Here is a 19,408-nt window from a genome sequence, read left to right as displayed (position 1 = left end):
ACGACATTGGCAAGAGGACGCTGATAATACATCATGGATAGGTAGAAACTATGTCCTCTTGTAGTTTTGATAATGATATACTGTATGCCTATTAGGCAATAGAAGAATGAAAATGGGCGTCGTCTGGACAAGCAGAATAGCTCAGTTATATCTGTAAATGACCAGATGTCACTTTTTATATTTTCAGAGTTAGATACAATACGGTGTAGATGAAAAGGCTGAATGTAATTCCGTTCGCCGATTTCAAAAATAGTGTTTAGCCGATTACGGAGCCTCCGGATTTGAGGTTCCTTCTATCTGCGAGTATGCCAGGAAAAAAAACATCATCTGCACTACTGGAGGTCTGTAACATCATATCGATGGGTTCTTCAAATTGTCCAAAGGGGCTACCCCCCTCCACCCATGCCACCTGCTTGCCACAGGCTGACATAGGACCATCTTACCTTGTTCCGCCAGGAAGTGATGGCTTTCTTGGCCAAGGGAGCCATAGAGAAGGTGCAAATGCCAGAAGTGGGTCTTGGTTGCTATTCCCACTACTTTCTGGTTCCCAAGAAGGACAGAGCCCTTCGTCCTATCTTAAACATGCACCCTCTCAATTTCTTCCTCAAGAAGAAGTTCAAAATGCTCACATTCGCTCAAGTCCTGTCTGCCCTGGACCTGGGAGACTGGATGGTAGCGTTGGACTTGCAGGATGCATATTTCCATATTCTCGTTCTGCCTGCTCATAGCCGTTACTTGCTGTTCTAGGTGGTCCATGAGCACTTTCAGTTTGTAGTGCTCCCTTTTTGCCTTACCAGCATCCTTTCGGTGTTCACCATGGTGATGTTGGTGGTTGCAGCTGATCTACCGAGATCAGGGGTGCAAGTCTTCATCTTCTAGCGGACTGGCTGTTGACGGCTTGCTCGCCCCAGGCTGTCGTCTCCCACCTCCAGACTATGGCAGACCTCCTGCATTCGCTGGGCTTCACTATCAATGTGTGGAAGTCACATCTGACTCCCTCTTAGATGCTCCCTTTAGACATGCTGCAATTGCTATCCTCCCGAACGGCGAGCCTAGGATATTCATGCTAGGATACCTATGTTTCAGCCTCTATCCTGCATTTCGGTGAGAATGACTCTGAGGCTGCTCAGACTCATCACCTCGTGCATGCTGCTTGTGACACATGCCCACTGGCAAATGCAGGCTCTGCAATGGGACCTGGAGTTTCAGTGGGCGCGGCATCAGGGACATTTCTCTGACATGGTCCAGATCTCAGAGGGAACTGCAAAAGATCTGCATGGTGGTGAACGACCCGCGATTGGGTCAGCAGCAGACCCCTTGCCATTCCCCAACCAGATCTCACAGTGGTGACAGATGCGTCACTCCTGGGATTGCGCGGCTAGTTGGTAGAGGTGGAGATCAGAGGCCTCTAGCCTCCAGCTGAATCCGGACTCCACATCAACCTTATCGGGCTCCAAGTGTTATAGCTGGCATTGAACTCCTTTCTACATTATATCAAGGGAAGGCTAACACAGGTGTTCAACGCCACCACCATGTGGTACTGCAAAAACCAGGGTCGGGTAGGGTGGTGCACCCTTTGTCAAAAGGCCCTGCATCTCTGGACATGACTGGAACCTCAGTACATATCCCTGGTGGTTGAACTCCTGGCGGGCTCTCTGAAGGCCAGGGTGGATGAACTCAGTCCAAGATGCCTATCGGATCACAAATGGCATCTCTACCAGGAGGTGGGGCAAGGTCTACTTCAGCAGTGGGGAGAGCCTTGGTTAGATCTGTTCTCATTGCCGAGAATGCGCAATGTCCGTACTCCTGCTCTTTGGATTTTCCTAGGCAGCTCCCGCTTGGAGACGCTTTTCGTCTTCAGTGGATCTCAGGCCTCCTGTACGCCTTTCTGCCCATACCACTCCTACCCAGAGTTCTCGAGCAGGTTAGAAACGACCCGTTCCAAGTCATCCTTGTGGCTCCAGACTAGGCTTGGAGGGTTTCGGTATCCTGAGCTGTTGAGCATGGCCATTGGCACTCCGATCAGGCGGCCCCTTCAGGAGAATCTTTTGTTGCAGCAGCAGTGGAGGGTTCTCCACCGACCCTGTCAACTCTGCCTTCATGCGTGGAGATTAAGCAACGATAGTTGCAAGCTTTCGATCTTCCGCCCGAAGTCTGCAATGTTATTTTGGCAGCCAGGCATCCCTCCACCAAAACGGTATACACCTGCCGTTGGGGCAAGTTTGTGGCATGGTGTGCTGAGAAGCAGGTTGATCCTATTTCTGCTCCCCTTTCTCAGGTCCTTCTTTTTATCCTTCCCCTTGCCCAGCAGGGCTTTGCTCTGGACACCTTAAAGGGCTACCTTCTTGCTATTTCAGCCATTCTGTGGCTGCCTTACCAGCCATCCCGCTTCAAATTGCCTGTTGTACCAAAGGTTCTTGAAAGGTTTGCAACATGTTTTCCTTCTTCACCGCTCTTCATGCCTCAGTGGACCTTAACCTAGTCCTGACGTTCTTGATGTGTTCTCCCTTTAAGCCCTTGCACAACTGTCCTCTCAGGCTGCATAATCAGTTTTATCTTAAAGAGTTGTTGCTGTTTTTTCTCTTGTCGTATAAAATGCACGAATCATAAGAATATAAATTTGAAAACCTAAATTAAGAATTGTCAGAAAATATTCTAACATTAACCATACTATGCCTCTAGTCTGGCGTCACTGTTTGTACCTTCTGTCACTTTGTGGTTCTAAAGTAAATATGTTTGTTCCCTTTAGCTAAGAATATTGTACTTGCTGGAATAAAGGTGAGTCTAGTTTGTTTATTTTCCTGAAATTGTTATTGGTTTGTATTTATTGATGCTGTTCTTAATCTAAATTGTGCCCCTATACGATTATTAAATTACAGATAATTATTTGTTTGCCAGTGTTACTTGATCACCAGAATTACACCTGAATAGAAAGGACCATCATGGGTGATTGATGCCATAATATTTAAATTACTGTACAAATTATTACCTACTTAGTCCAGTGTTGGCTTCAGTGTTTATTACAATATTTTATTTTTTGTGCAAGTACCGGAAATATAATTTTGTTTTTTGTGGAACATACCTGCTTCTTTGTTATGTACTGCATGATCTGCTTATTGGGGTAATTTCTGCCCCACACTTGCTTTTCTTGTAACTAAAGCTCTGCGCTTCTAGTACAGAAGTTGTATTCTGTTCCTGTACCACTTGTCTCTGTGACCATACTCCTGTAACCCATCCCTACTTTGCGCAGGTGGACTTCAGCTTTTCTGCATAATCTTTGTTGTAGAATTGGTATCCAGTCAAAAAAGCAGAATCCTTTGATTGTGTGCAGATTTCCTCATCAGGCTTCAACATGTTTCGAATGATTGGGGAAATATTTCAAGGATTTCCTAAGGCCTGTCAGTGGAGCCTAGGATTCCCTAGAATAGATCTTTTTGCCACAGAAAACATTGCTCAAGGCCTAAAGTTTACATGACTAGGGGGCATGAGTTTGAGGTCCTCTTTTTGATGCTTCCCCAAACTCTGGACCTGCTGGATCAACAGGGGAAACAGCTGACTTCTGTCACCATACCTTGTCAGTCAGTGTTTCTGGGAGTATGAAGGTATGTAGGCAACATTTTGAGGGGAACCTCCTTCCACACACTAATGTAGACCCTACCCAGCAAAGAGATGTGCATCTGTAGTTGGCCTTGCTCATTCATAAATCATTTGAGCTGATGGTCTTGTATTACATAGCTTTGCTGGCTTGGAAGACAGTGCATGTGCTACCAATCACATTTACCAGAAAGATTGAAGAATACCAGGTTAATTGTTCTGGAGTGCCTCATGTAATCTCCAAAGGACAAGGTTGGAAGGACAGAATGTATCTTCTGAAGAACAAAACCTTTAAGTCAACATTTTGTCCTACTGGTCTTGGTGCTTAGAAACCATGCTTCTAAGACTGAAGAGATTTTTCAGACGGAAGAGGTGTCCAGAAAGCTCTTAAGGTTTACCTTGAAGGTACATAGCTCCTTGGACTCGCTGAACACCTGATTTTTGAGTCTGACAACACTGTTGAGGGGTGGGGAGGTTGTTGCATTACCAATTGTTATGACATCCAAGGAGTTAAGGATACTCAGAGGTTTCTTGCTCATGCCACCAAAGCAAAAATATAATTGTAAGCCTTCCAAAGGTATGACACTATCTCAGGTATTTTATTTGTAGGGTAGCAGTCTGGACAACTGCATGATGTTCATCTATTAGATGTGGCAACTGAAAATCACAATTTTAATAGAAACTAGGTCCTAACTACAACTACCTACTGGTGACAGCCAGTAAAAAAAATTGAGATGTCATCAGTGATGTCATGAGTGATGTCACTGACCATGTCCTAAGTGATGTAATATGTGATGTCATCATCAGTGCATTGCGGGCACGCGAGTTATAGTTAGCTGAACTAACTATAACGATAGAATTTCAATGGTTTTGTACGAGTGAAATGTCCAGCTAACGATAACACCCCTGAAACCTATGTTTTTTTCTGTGAATTTCTAAGGTTTTTTAAATGCTAATTCCTGACTTTAACTTAACTGAAACCTATGGTTTTTTAAGTGAATTTCAAAGCTTATTTAAATGCTAGTTTCTAACTATGCCTACAGAGGTAGGACATGTGAAGAAAGAAGAAAAAACACACAACGGAGAAAAAGAAATGCAGAAAGAAGCAACAGAAGTCCTCAAAGACGAAGAAAAGTGCAGGAAGAAGGAAGACGTGCAGAAAGAACAAACAGAGGAGCAGAAAGAGTCTTTGTTGCAAAATCATCCTGTACCCTCAACTTTTTCAGATGGGTACTGGTGGTAACTGACTCTTACTAACCAGTCCTAGAGCCAGTGCTATGCTAAAAGACACTTAGAATACAGTTAAAACACCTACATACACTAGGGAACACTATGCGTTGGGGTACCCCTGTTATTAGCATAACCTCCTCAGTAAGCCCCTAGTATATAATAGGGCAGGGGGATTAAAACTACCTGTTAAAATGCGCCAAAAGGTGCGTTTGCACACTGGTGAAGGATGGGGGGGCTGAGCTGACGTGTGCAAACACGCCCTGTGCCCGTTTTAATTTGGGGGATAAAGTCCCCTTGAAACCTGAGTGTCCCTTGGGTACAACTAACCCATCAGGTATCTCTAGTTAGCACCACAGAGCTGCGTTGCAGAGAAAATGGGCATGGCTTGGACCACCTCTCTGCAAAGCAGCACAGTGGCACTTACTGGACGCACCTGGTGGAGTTGTTGGCCCCCATGGGCCCTCAGGATTGAAGGGGAATTATTTCCCAAACTTTAAACGCGCCATAGGGTGTGTTTGCACACGTCACCTCAGGCTCCATCCCCTCCCTTCACCGCTGTTTAAACGCGCCCTGTGGCCGTTCTGAGTTGAGAGATTAAGTCCCCTTGAATCCTAAGGGTCCCTAGGGTCAAACTAGCCCACTAGGTACCTCCAGTAAGTGTCACAGAGCTCCTTTCCAGAGAGGTGTGAAAAGGGGTGTGGCCTCTGAACACCAGTCTGCAATGCAGCTCCCTGGCGCATACTGGAGATACCTGTTGGGCAAGTTGGCCCTCAGGGTCCCTCAGTATTAAAAGAGAGTTAATCCCCCAACTTAAAACGGTCCACGGGGCGCGTTTGTACAGTTGCGAAGGAAGGACGCGTGGCCTGAAGTGACATGTCTGCAAGCACACCCTGTGGCGGGGTTTAAGTTGGGGAATTAATTCCTCCTCAATCCTGAGGGTCCCCGGGGGCCAACTAGCCCACCAGGTACCTCCAGTATGCACCAGACAGCAGCTCTGTGGCGCTTACTGGAGGTACCTGGTGGGCTAGTTGGCCCCCAGGAACCCTCCGGATTGAAGAGGAATTAATTCCTGAACTTAAAACGCCCCACAGGGCGTGATTGCACACATATCACCTCAGGCCCCGCCCCCTCCCTTCACCACTGTGCAAACGCGCTTGTGGCACGTTTTAAGTTGGGGGATTACCCCCCCTTGAATCCTGAGGGTCCCTGGGATGCAAGTAGCCCACCAGCTACCTCCATTAAGCGCCACAGAGCTGCATTGCAGAGAGGTGTAAAAAGGGTCATGGCCTCCGAACACCTCTCTGCAACGCAGCCCCCTGGCGCATACTGGAGGTTCCTGGTGGGCTAGTTGGCCCCCAGGGACCCCCAATATTCAAGGGGAATTTGTTCCCCATCCGCAAACGCGCCAGGGTACGCGTTTGCAGAGTGCTGAAAGGAGGGGCGTGGCCTCCGGCGCGATTCCGGTATTTTTATTTAATTTTTTTAAGAAGGGGGGCTCTGTAGCCTCCCTTCTTTTTCTCATTGTTTGGCCCCGGGGACCCGATCGCCCAGGGCCTGCCCTCTAATTTGTTTTTTTTAAAATAAAAAAATTGGGAAAGCGGCCGCGTGGCTCCCCTCCAGAGGCCTTAATCAGCCCCGGGGACCCCATCCCCCGGGGCATGGCTCCCCTCCCCTGGCCACTTAAGGCCCCGGGGACCCCATCCCCCAGGGCCGGCCTTTCTAATTTATTTATTTATAAAAAATAAAAATACAAATTTTTAATTTTGGGGAGGGGGCCGCGTGGCCCCCCTCCCGGGCCACTAATAGCCCCAATTCCCCCACGATCCCGTCGGCTCCCCGCCTCCTGCGGGAGCCGGCATTGCTTTTCCACACGGGGAGCTGCTAACATGCAGCTCCCCGTGTGGAAAAGCAATTTGGTTTGAATTTTGAAAGAGAGAGCAGGTTTCCTGCTCTCTCTTTCAAAATTCAAACCAAGTTTGCTATGGCTCCCGCCCTGCCATAGCAAACAATAGTGTCCCGGGGGTGGGCACCCTGGGACACTGCAGGAGCCGGCCCTGGGGTGTGGCGGTCCCCAGGGCCATCATTGGCTCCGGGGGGGGGCGCGTGGCCCCTCCCACCAATTTCCAAAGCCCCGGGGGGTGGTGGTTCCCAGGGCTGGGGGGTGCGTCACGGACCCCCCAATTTACATATTAAGAGCCCCGGGAAGGTGGCGGTCCCGGGGCGTGTGGGGGGGCTTGAGCCCCCCCTCACAGGGTATTTTTTGTTTAAAAGAAAAAGCCCCGGGGATGGCGGTCCCTGGGGCTGCGGGGCAGCAGAGTGCCCCCCCCCCCCGCAATGTAAATTAAGTCGAGCCCCAGGGGGTGGCGGTCCCTGGGGCTCAGAGGGGGCCTTAGAGGCTTAGAGTGATGGACCAAACCCAGATCTGTTGACTGGGTGTGAGTGTTTGATTGGTTCTGATGCTCCATCCATCACCACCCCCTTTTGTACCGCTTTGTTCGCCATGAGTTGGCAGGGTATGCTCAGACGTGAGTCCCTTGCTCACTTTGCCACTGGATTCAAGCAAGCCTGTCTGAAGACGGCTGAAATGCCAGAAACCGGTCCTAGGAAGCTTGTTTCCGGTCCAGGGAAGGCATGGCTTGGCAGTTCGGGCTGGACTATTCCCATGAGGCACAGGGTCAGACTGATTTGCATATGGCTATGTCTGAACTGGGGTGGCAGAGTGGGCTAAAGAACGGTGATGGATTAGGCCCAGATCTGTTGACTGGGTGTGAGTGTTTGATTGGTTCGGATGCTCCGTCCATCACCACCCCCTTTTGTACCGCTTTGTTCGCCATAAGTTGGCAGGGTATGCTCAGACGTGAGTCCCTTGCTCACTTTGCCACTGGATTCAAGCAAGCCTGGCTGAAGACGGCTGAGATGCCAGAAACCGGTCCTAGGAAGCTTGTTTCCGGTCCAGGGAAGGCATGGCTTGGCAGTTCGGGCTGGACTGTTCCCATGAGGCACAGGGTCAGACTGATTTGCATATGGCTATGTCTGAACTGGGGTGGCAGAGTGGGCTAAAGAACGGTGATGGATTAGGCCCAGATCTGTTGACTGGGTGTGAGTGTTTGATTGGTTCTGATGCTCCGTCCATCACCACCCCCTTTTGTACCGCTCTGTCTGGGAGGTGGTCACACCTCCCTGTGACAGGAAACCTATTGTCCTGCCTTCCCCTGCTCGAGCTTGGCTCAGCAGCAGGAGGGCAGAATTGTGTCTCTGGTCGCCAGCAGCCATAGTTTGCTGTCTGTGTCTAGAAGACTGGTACTGGGAGCACTGGTTCCAAACATGACAGCCTTTGTTACAGCCAGTTTAGAGATAGCCATTGTGTAATGACGCATGTCGAAATGGCTAATGCATTTAGAACCCGGGAGAATGGACTCCGAAGGTTGTAGGGGTGTCCTGTGCATGCAGGGTCACCCTTACACTTAGAACCGATCACCCTGCCTTCTGGATTGAAAGGTCTGCCTTACGGGCGACTTATAGGTTTTTAAGTGCAGTGACCTCAGATGGAATTAAACATATCTGCAATGGCAAGCCTGTAGTCACAATTTGAGTGGTCTCTCATTGGTGGCATAATACATTCTTCAACCCATGGGAGACACCTGGTGTACCTATGCCCTGAGTACCTTAGTACCATATACTAGGGACTTACAAGGGTACACCTGTAGCCAATCTGGAGTGTACCTAAGTACTCACCATGTCCAATTTAGGGAAAAAGCACAGAGACGGAGGTCATGATTAGCAGGATCCCAGTCAGGCTATTCAGTCAAACATAATGACACCGGCAACAAGTAGGGGTGACCATGAAAGCAGATCATACTTTCCTACATGGACTTACTGATGGCAACAGTAGAGGTTCTTGGACCCTAAGCAGCCTGCGCCAGGAGGCACGATTGCTGAGTGGTTGGAAAAGGGGGCGGGGCCTTTGCGGAGGTCCCAGCAATCCCGGTGTGGGTAACTTACTGGTGGCATCAATAGGGGTTATTGGGCCACAAGAACCCTCACCAGCCAAGAGGACCTCCTCTCCCAATCAGTAGTGCGCAAGGAGGGGAGTTTGCACAGTGGTTGAGAAAGAGTCGGGCCTCCAAGGAGGTCTCAAGCATTTCCGCTGAGGGTGTCTTCCTGGTGGCTTCAATGGGGGTTCTTGGCCCCCAAGGACCCTCAGCAGCCAAGGGGACTTCATCCCCCAACCTATAGTGCACCTGCAGGCGCGTTTGTAGAGTGGTTGAGAAGGGGGTCGAGGCCTCCCACGAGGTCTCAACAGCCCCGCTGTGGGGGATTTACTAGTGGCAACAATAGGGGTTCTTGCCCTCCATGGACCCTCGAGAGCCAACCAGTAGTGCGCCAGGAGGTGCATTTGCAGAGTGGTTGATAAAGGAGTTGGACCTCTGACAAAGTCTTAGCAATCTCGCTGTGGGGGACTTACTGGTGGCAATAGAGGTTCTTGCACCCAAGGGACCTCAGTGGTCAAGGGGACTTCATCCCCCAACCAGTAGTGCGACAGGAGACGTGTTTGAGAAGAGGGTGGGTCCTCCGATGAGGTCTCAGCATTCCCGCTGTGGGAGACTTGCTGTTGGTAACAAGAGGTTCTTGGCCTAACTGCTCTCAGCATCCAAGGGGACTTTATTGGGGGTGGCAGAGCAATACTCCTCCTGCTCAAGGAGTTCCGTGCAATTTGGCTGAGTTTTTCAGTACCTGAACGGAATTCCGCGGAGTGAAACTCTGCATGCTCCACCCAGGCTTAACAGAAAGAGTAAAAATAAAGGTCAGCAACAAGCAGAAAGAGGCAAAATAAGGTCATAAGTGAGCAGAACAAAATGTAGAAAATGAGAAAAACCCACCCAGGCACTCGTGCACCCACTCACATACCTATGAGACACTCTCTTACGCACTCACTCACACACACACTAAGACAATCATGCACTCACTCACAGTTACAGTTAGGAAATAACATTTAAAAAACCTTAGAAATTCACAGAAAAAAACAAAGGTTACAGGGACGTTATAGTTAGGAAATAGAATTTTTAAAAAACGTAGAAATTCCCTCAAAAAAACCAAATGTTACAGAGACATGTAGTTAGGCTCAGATTTCACTCATACGAAGCCAAAGAAATTCAGCAGTGATAATTACCTGAGCTAAATATAACATTCAGTCCTGCAAGGCACAGCTTATGACCTCACATATTACATCACCAGTGAATTTAATTGTTTTCTAAATTGTTCTTCATTTCCAGCCCTCATTGTGCTAGGCCTTTTATTAACCACTTAGGTGCTATGGAAGTGCTTAAGACGTCCTTAGCACCAGTGCTCAAGCGCGTCCTCACACTTGCAGCAGGAAATCCCTTTGGTACTGGATTTCCTTTCATTCATTTTAGCCTGGGGAGCTAGGGAAGAGCTTGTTTTTTTCTTTGACATGAGATTGGCGTGCATGACGCGCTGACGTAATTTCAGAGAAAATTCAAGTGAAATGAGCCGATTGCTTCATTTCACTTTAACTGCATTGGTGCTCGCGGCCAAATCTTACCTTCCTGAGCACCGATTGAGACGGGAGAGGTATCTTTGGAAAGGGAATAATCCCCCCTTTCCAACCGTACCTTTCTCCAGTGTATCCCTGTTTGGGGATCGTTGCGGGGGGTGGCTCCCAAGAGGGATCCACACACTAGACAGCAGGGACTATTTTTTTAGGGGGGAAAGTCTTTCTGCCCAGAAAGCCCCCTAAACACCAGGAACTTATTTGTTATGTTAACAAATGGGTAGGGGTGGCTGTCCTAGGCATCGGGCTTAGCCACGACTCTCCCCCCCCCCCCCCCCCCCAAAAAAAAATAAGTCCCAGCAGTCTTTTAAAAGCACATTAGACCACCAGGAAGTTTATTTGATGGGGGGAGTGCCCCCTCATGGCAAAAGGCTAATAATCCCCTTCCTCCCCCCAGGCCCAAAAGTCTTTCTCCCCTCCTGGGAAGATTGGAGGTTGTCACCCGAATCTGCCCTGGGCAGGAAGGGGGTGGGGGGGACCTAAGCCCACGAGACACCAGGGATTGTTTTTTTGTGCCAAAATTGGTGGGGCCAGGAGGTGTTTGTCTCCAATCTGACTCCCACCAGGGGGCAGAAAGACCAATAGACCACCAGATAGTGAATTTGGAAGGGAGGAGATTCCCCCTCTGAATAGGCTAGTGCTCCCTCCCCCAAGCCTTCCATCTCCCCAAGGGCAGATTGCGGATTGGGGTTTGTTCCCTCCAAAATGCCTCCGGAGGTAAGGAAACCCAACAGACATCAAAGATTTCCTGCAGAAATGGGTGGGTGAGGCGCACCCAAGCATCGGGCTTAGCCCCCACCCCTCAAATGATTGCAACTGTCTGGCCTCCTTGGCGTACAAAGTTTCCATGGAAGGACCTAAACAGGTTGTGTAACCTGTGTCCGTCTCCAAATCGCGATGACACTTCCTGCAAAGCTTGCCTTGCCGTTCACAGTAAGAAAACCGTATGGTATCATCAAGATAGATGCCTCACGTCCGCATCCATGGCCCACAGACAAAGCAACCACACTCCAGGTCTCTTTGAGGAACAAGGCATTGAAGGAGACCCCAGCTGGGAACAGGGGTCGCAGAGGCTCAGTTCTATTCTTGTGAGAACTGTCACCTCCTTGGGATAAGGGTCGAAGACGGCTGTCAAGATTATAACCATCCTCCCTACTCTGCTGCTCCGGCATCGATAAGAAACCGATCACCACCCTCAAGGGAGTCAGCATTAAACCCTAAAGCAAGACACCAGGCTTCTAGTCAGTCAGTGCCCGAAGTACATGGTTTGTACCAGATAGAGTCAGTCACTAGCACTGAAGCAAATCTTGAAATTGGTGTGCCATTCGGCACCAGTATTGAAAACCTTGTCAGAGGCGAAGGGGCTTGTGTTGTCTTCATAAAACTCGCTGGACCCGCAGCATTTGGCACCGTTGCCCACAATTGGTTCAGACCAGAGACCCCCGGCACCAAGAGCAGTCAAATTATCCTCGAAGCCAAAACTCCTAGCGCACCGGACTTCATCGTCCATTGACTCCGAAGACCAGGAGCAGCCCTTCCCCTAGCGGCTGCTGAAGGAACCAGATTCTCAACAGAAGTGGATTCACATTCACCCACAGATGGGTCAAACCCACGCTCAGCATCTACCAAACCCAAAGACTCTGCTCCTCTAAAGCGCAAGCTTACCTACAAGGAAGCCATCAACGTCCCGCATCCTCCAGCACTGAAGACTTAAAAGAAACATCACAAGGCAACCAGTCCACCTCCTTTGTCTCATCCTTTTCCTGGGTTTCCTGCTTCTCCTTTACCATATTTGCTACCTCTTCCTCTGTCAACTTTGCCATCTTTATACCCTCTGCCTCTGTCACCACAGGGGTTACCACACTCTGATTTTGGGGGACACGGTCCAGACTTTCCTCAGGCCCCTTATGTCCATCCCTTTGAGCCCCATCCACAGGATCACCCTTGGGATGACTTTCACATTGAGCCACTTGAGGGGGACATGGGGGGGATACTGAACCGGACCTCGACCCTGCCCATCCCGCTCCACCTGATGACGCCACCTCATACCACAAGGTGCTCCACAGGACACCCACCTACCATAAGGTATAGATGCACAAGGTCCCAGGGGATGCTGACTTCCTCATGGAAACGCTCTCCTCCACCTAGCGCTCCATGCAGTACCTCCCTATGCTTAGAGGCATGCTCACGCCCACTCCTTATATGTTCAAGGAGCCAGTCAGACCAGGTTATCACACCTAGGATGTGGACAAAAAGTACATGGCATCCACTTCGGACCCTCCGTACATCAGTGGCCATTTACCACCAAACTTCTTAGTGGTTCACACCTCCCATATTCGTGTAAATGCCCGGGGCCGGGGAGATGCCCCTCCAACAGACACAGAGAGCAAGAAGATCAACACGGCCAGCAAGAATGTCGCTGCCCAGTCCCCCTTCCATTGGCCAGTTTGGTTGGCTTGCTCTCTCGCCATGACTGGGCTCACTGGGATGAAAGGAAGGAGCTTCTCTAGCACCTTTCTGACTAATACCGCAAACACGGTCAGGTCGTCGTGGCAGAGGACAAATTTATTTCTAATACTACCATCTGTTGTGCCCTCGAGGCTGCAGACACCGCAGCTCCTGGGATCAATTCCAGTGTCCTGATCTGCAAGCCCAGATGGCTGTTTATATCTGGTTTCATGGCAGAAGTTCAGCAGCATTCGGTCAGTCTGACATTCAAAGAGGAGCATCTCTTCGGTTCACAGGTTGACCAAATGCTGGAGAAAATCACTAAGTACACGGACACTGCAAAGGCCATGTGGACTTTGCAGACACCACCTGCCTGCAGATGGTGTCTGCAAAGCCCACATGGACTTTGCAGTGTCCATGTACTTCTTGATTTTCTCCAGCATTTGGTCAACCTGTGGACTGAAGAGGTGCTCCCCAGAGCTACTTTTGAAGAGGTTACCTGTGTAACAACTCCAAGGGCAAGGGTGCAGCCCCTGTATGCAGTGACTCCCTTACCCTCGTCCTCCGATTACACTACACCTAACGGGTGACTCCTCCAGGGGTTTCTTCCACATTGGGAGGGAGTGACATCAGAACAGTGGGTCCTCAACATCATACACCATGGTTGCTGTCTGTAACTCACTGTCAGTCCTCCAAACATCCCAGTCCCTAGACACTCTCTCAACAAAAGTGCCTCTTTTGTGACGAGGTTGGTGGACTTCTCCCAAATGGAGCCATAGAACCTGTCTTATTACACCAGCAAGGCACGCAGGTATATTTCCTCATCTTCCTCATTCCCAAGAAGGACGGGTCCCTCAGGATTATACTCGACCTAGGGCCCCTTGACAATTGCAACCTGGCCGAACACTTCTACATGCTGACACTCCAGGATGTCATCCAACTGTTGCAACAAGGCGACTTTGTGACCACCCTCAACCTGAAGGACACCTTACTTCACATTCTGTTTCATCTTGCTCACTGGCAGTTTCCCGCTTCCTGGTAAGTGGTCAGCATTACAGATTCAAGGTGCTGCCTTTTGTGGTCGCCACCACCCTAAGGCTTTAAGTACCAAATGACTTGTTGTAGTAGCCGCACACCTCAGGTGCCATGGCAACTGGCTGATCAAGTGAACTGCCCACCAGCGCAACCCCCAAGGAGTGTTGGTGCATACCTAAACCACCATAAACCTCCTTCACACTATAGGGTACACTATCAATGCCAGAAAATCTGACCTTCAGCCACTCCAAATCCAGCCATTCTTAGGGCCGACCCTCAACTACCTGGTAGGGAAAGCCTTCCTCAGTCTAGCAAGGGTTCAAGCCTTTTAAGCGTGCTGCCTCTTTTTCAGCCTAATCGACAGGTAACTGTTTGGACAGTCACACGCCTCTTGGGCATGATTCCCTCTTGCATTGCTGTAGTCCCTCATGTCCAGTTACACTTGTGTCCTTTGCAGGTGTGCCTTCCAGCACAGTGGTCACAAGGCGAGGGTCATTGGGAGGATCAAGTGTTCATCTGGGGCCGTACTCCTTGCTCTCTGCAGTGGTGGTACTCCAATAACCTGTTGCCGGCTCTTTTCTTGACCCAGTTCCACAGGTGACCATCACAACAGATACATCCCTCTCCAGGTGGTGGGTGCACTTGCAAGATCTTACTGTCCAAGTAAGTGCATGAACCGCCGCATGAAAAATAATTCCTGTGCCTTTGGCAGAGTTATTCAAACTCGAGGACGCTTAGTCATACAAACGGGCTCCGGCAGGTTGAATTTTGTGGATTGCGGCAAGCGAGGGGTATTAGCACGCATTACGAAGCAGCAGGACAAATCCTTATCAACTATTTTGGATGTCAGGAAAATAAATATAATTTAAACAACAGAAGAGTGACAAGGGAAAAAGGACAAAAAAAGGGGAGAGCAACAGCGTGGGCAAAAACCAAAAGGATTTGTTAAAAGAACCCTCACTCACAAACCTGGTTGGTGACATGCTTCAGCATTGGGTTCCCACCAGAGAGGCCGAGTGCCTCTCTGGTGTGCTGCGACGCCTGAATTACAGCGGAGCTGGTTTTTGAATGGAAAATGGAAGTGAAATTAAAAGGTAAATGGTTTTAACCAACAACTAATTTAATCATGGCAAACCAAAGACCAATAAAAACAAGTGAGTTGGACAAAAGCCGGTTGATTAGGTTAACCAGAGCTCATCCAATTCACAATAAGGTCGACATGTTTCTGCTTGTCGTGCCCAGTCGGCTAAGCATTTATCAGGACCACAACGACCCCCACAGCGGTATGCGCATGCTAAGGCGCACCCTAACCTGTGGAGATCAACTGGTAAAACTTACAGTTCTACCGAAAAGCCATCCTACTATTCCGGGGCTAGTAACGTCTGTAAGAGAAAGAACAGACAAAAACACACATAAAGAATAAAGAGACATGACTTTGTTGGTTGCATTATTATCCTTTACGTGATAGAGTGAACAAATAACTTGGTAATCCCGTGCTGTGGAGCGGGAGTGGGTATCAGATAGCAATTCCAGCCGAAGTACGCCCAAAAACGAGTATTACTCGTCATTAGCAGGGAGCCTGTAGAAATATCAAAGACGTTTCTATGAGGCTCTGTACACTAGTTGTGCCTGTATTTAATTACATAGTATTGTGTCAAGTCAGCGGACATTGTGCGTTCGTAGGAATATAAATATGCCATTGGTATGCTGACTGCCTACGAAGGAATGCATGTTGACGGAGGTATAAAACCAACAAATGAGAATGTAAATAAAAGAATACAAATGCTGTTATTGGAAATGTAATGGAACAACAACACACCATCATGGCGACCATAACAACAAACATCTCAATGGAAAGAGCTGAGTACTGCGTTGCTGTTTTCTATGTGAAACCACCAATGAGAGTATAATTGGGATATTTTAAAAGACATGAACTTGGCGTGCAGTGGTTATTTTAATTGAGAAGCATTGATAAAGGCATCATCGCCGAAATGCGTTTGCTGGAATTAAAAGATTAAACTGCATACCCCGTGAGTGCCCCGCATTCTTTTTGAGCGAAATATATTTCCGTGAGTTCTACCCTCACGTACGAGAGCACCCGCTGTGAGTTCAGCACTCTGTATATATACATATATATACATTACCCAAATAACATTTAGCACATATAAATATATTTAATAACAATAATACATATACTTAATTGTATTGCAATGCCCCGTGCCATGTAGTAACTCATGATGTTGTGCCTTTGTAGTAGCAGGGCTATACTGTGTTCTTCACCTCATGTCCAAGACTAGTTTCCCAACCTGTTCCGAAGGAGGGCCAACTGGACAAGAGATTGAGGAAATGTACTCTTAAGGTCATTTCAGTACTCTTGGGCCCTGAGTATAAGTGGGTCGCTTAATTCCGACCAGTGCGTAAATACCTGTTTGCGTATGGGTCGGAATTACTAGTTATTACTAGTAGTTACTAGACGGTATTTAGTACATTCGATAATTATCAGATGCATTAAATAACACAACCTTTGTTAAATTTTGGCAGGTCAAACCTGCCGAAATTTAACTGGGTAAAAGCATGCAGTATGTACCGTATCATGTGGATTTTGGTACCAAAACACCAAAATCTGCATGCTATTCCCCAGTAACTCATAATTGGTGTTATTTTTCGCACCTGCTAAATAACGTACCCTGTGGTATCTTTATTTATCAGGTGCAGTAAATAGTACCTAAACTCGTAATCCAGCCCTAAGGGGCGGTTTACAAGTTTGGCTGCTGGGATACTCCATCACAAACGTGCTGGATATTCCGTCCACGGTATATAAGGTTTCATTGGATATAATGGAATTGTAACTTCGCGGACGGGATATCCTTGTCCGCCAAACTCATAATCAGGCCCTTAGTCTTTAATTTCCCTCCTTTGCAACAAGCCCACAACAGGATGCTTTCTGACTGAGTGCTCCTAAATCCTTTAAAGGGACAGTGGACTGTTAGAGAAGCTTTTTCTAGTCCTGTCTGTCGTTGCAGGCAACCCCATTCAGTTGTGGAGGGAGAGCAAATATCTAAAAGTACTAGGTTTGCCAGGAAGAAAATGTTTTTTTTCCCTTGAGATTACTTGTTGACTTTTTTCATTCTAGGCCCTTATGATTAACGATACTAAGCCATGTCAGATGTGGGATTTAGGAACAAACTTCTTCATCCGTGAAGATGATGTAAAAAGTCAAAGAAACAGGTAGGAAACTTCATTTTCAAATCTATTAAATATGTGTTTTTCTAAGCAACCTTTCCTTGCTTTTGTTACATTTAAGTATTTCAATTAACTCAACCTTTCAGGATGCCGTGTTTATTTCCACTTAATGCAAATGCTGAAACTGGTAGTTTTTGCTTTCCTCTCATGTTTTAGCTACGTGGGAGATACCTTGAATGTTAACCTTGAGAAGTTGCAGTTGTTAAATTAGAGATGTACCCTCTTTCCAGGACCCAGGAGCTATCCTAAGTAGGGTGGGCAGAATATTCGGATGAATTTTAAAGCATGCAACATTTGCAGTTTTGTCTCAGCCTGTGGGACGAAATCAAGGTTGCAAAATAGACAGGAAAAAAGAACGCCCAATACAGCTGATTTTAGGAGCACTGTGATGTGTGAAGCAACATATTTACATTATTAGGTAATTGTGTTAAGGTTGAATGCATTGCCTGGACCCTAGCAGTGCACTTGAAAGCAACTTCCCAGCAGAGAAGCCCCTGTGGCGTCTTCCATAAGGGTAGGTGGATGTCAAACCATTGGAAATGATGAGTAGAAGTGCCTAATTTCTCACGTCCACTAACTGTGGATTAAATTTTGAAAGAAAGTGCCCACCCCTCATCCTGAGTCGTGCCGGAAGGTTCAGAGCTGGAGCGACATTACCTGTACTTTATAATTGGACTTTTTGGGCTTTGAACTGTGTTAATTCTGCGACTCTGTACGGTCCTGAACATCTTCTTGTCCTTCCTCTGTCAATATCATAATTTATTAGACATCAAGATAGCTCTCTGCTGCCTTGCTCTTTGCTCCTCTTTTACTGTGCGTGATGGGTGCCCTCTGTCCAATAAGACATTTTGGAGAAAGACTCCTCTGGCTGCATTTTGTGAGTAGTCATCTAGGACATGTGCACCATACTAGGATGTTCCTCCTGATCCCATCACATAGTCAGACAAAATTCAACTAAAGAAAGCATTTTTCTCATTTAGAACTATCATGAGATACAGGAGATATCCAAACCCAGAGTGAAATTGTATTTGCCACTGAAAACCACCTCAGATCGTCAACACATTTTCTTATGGGTGAATAATATATTTGAGAGGTGTCTGTTGACCCGATCGTACTGAGCACCAATAGACCTATGCTTAATTTCCCCCAAGAATGAGCTTAGAGTGGCTTACATTCTTGCCCATATGCTGGGAGTTCAGTGCAACTTTTTATTTTTTAGCAACACTTAAGAAGTACATGTAGGAATACATATTAAGACACTGGTAAGTGCCCTAGAACTTTATGCTTGTACATCTCACTTAATGAAGTTAATAATGCTAGAGTCGGGGGGGAGGAGCCTAGCGCGCAACCAAGATGGCCGCGTAGGTGCGAGGCTCCCGAGGACCTCCGCGACCTCCTACGTTTATCCTGTCTTCATCCTGAATCGGTTGAGGGGACTGTGTCGGTGAACCTGAGCCGAGGTGGTACCCGTTTTCCGTTTTTGAATCGGACCCCGTGTGCCGTGATGAGCATCGACTGAAGTTTGCGGCCTGCTCCTCTCCTGACCCCGGACTTGAGTTGGGGGGTGATCCAGTGGAGAAGTGAATAACAACGGCGGGACGAGCCTGGCGAGTCGCGTACCCCACACTTTCACTTTCGCTTTTGAGTCCCCTTGCCACCATCGCGAGTGGGATCACGGCGCTTCTTTGTGTGGTGATTGCCTCGCTGGGGGATCCTGCCTGCTTGCAGGGACCTGCTCCACCTTCCTGAGGTGACCTCTGGGGTCCTCGGCCTCGATTGCTCGTTCTCCGCTGCATGACTCGTGGGGGTACGAGATACAGGACGATGGCCACGAAGCAGGATGGAGATCGGCTGAAGGCAAAATCGACCCAGCGTGGCGCCGCACTCCAAGTCAACATTATGGATCGCTACACCCTGCCGAAAGGTTCTCCCGGCGGATCGCATAAGTCTCCTGAGTGCCCCGCGGATGCCCCGGATTTGCCGACGGATCTGACTTTGCAGGACGTCATGGGCGCCATAGCGGAGATGAAGACCTCGGTGGGTCAACAATTTGACACCCTGGCGCACAAACTCGACGCGGTTCTCATCGATGTCAACCTTGTTAGAGCAGATCTCTCCAAGACAAATGACCGGGTTGACTCTTTGGCCCATACCGCGTCGGGCCTCACGACTGAAGTGGCGGCCCTGCAGACGGAGGTACGTCGGCTCCGGCAGGCCAGTGCGCTCACGGATCGGCGACTGGAGGACTCCGAGAGCAGGGCCCGGAGGAACAACGTTCGCATTATC

General features: G+C 48.4%; 1 protein-coding gene across 2 annotated transcripts in view; it reads left to right on the top strand.

Moving 5' to 3' along the window:
- The window catches only part of UBA6 (ubiquitin like modifier activating enzyme 6), a 658,681-nt gene that overhangs the window by 80,297 nt on the left and 558,976 nt on the right, over positions 1 to 19,408 (top strand). For both annotated transcript variants that reach the window (XM_085636514.1, XM_085636515.1), the window contains 2 exons: positions 2,750 to 2,778; positions 17,013 to 17,107. In XM_085636514.1, the coding sequence (XP_085492640.1) occupies positions 2,750 to 2,778; positions 17,013 to 17,107 (124 nt within the window). The remainder of the gene's footprint in view (positions 1 to 2,749; positions 2,779 to 17,012; positions 17,108 to 19,408) is intronic.

Source organism: Triturus cristatus, chromosome 2_1, assembly GCF_964204655.1.
Source record: "Triturus cristatus chromosome 2_1, aTriCri1.1, whole genome shotgun sequence".
NCBI classification, from domain to species: Eukaryota; Metazoa; Chordata; class Amphibia; order Caudata; family Salamandridae; genus Triturus; species Triturus cristatus.
The sequence above is the reverse complement of the archived record's forward strand: the minus strand, read 5'-3'. Positions and strand labels throughout refer to the sequence as shown.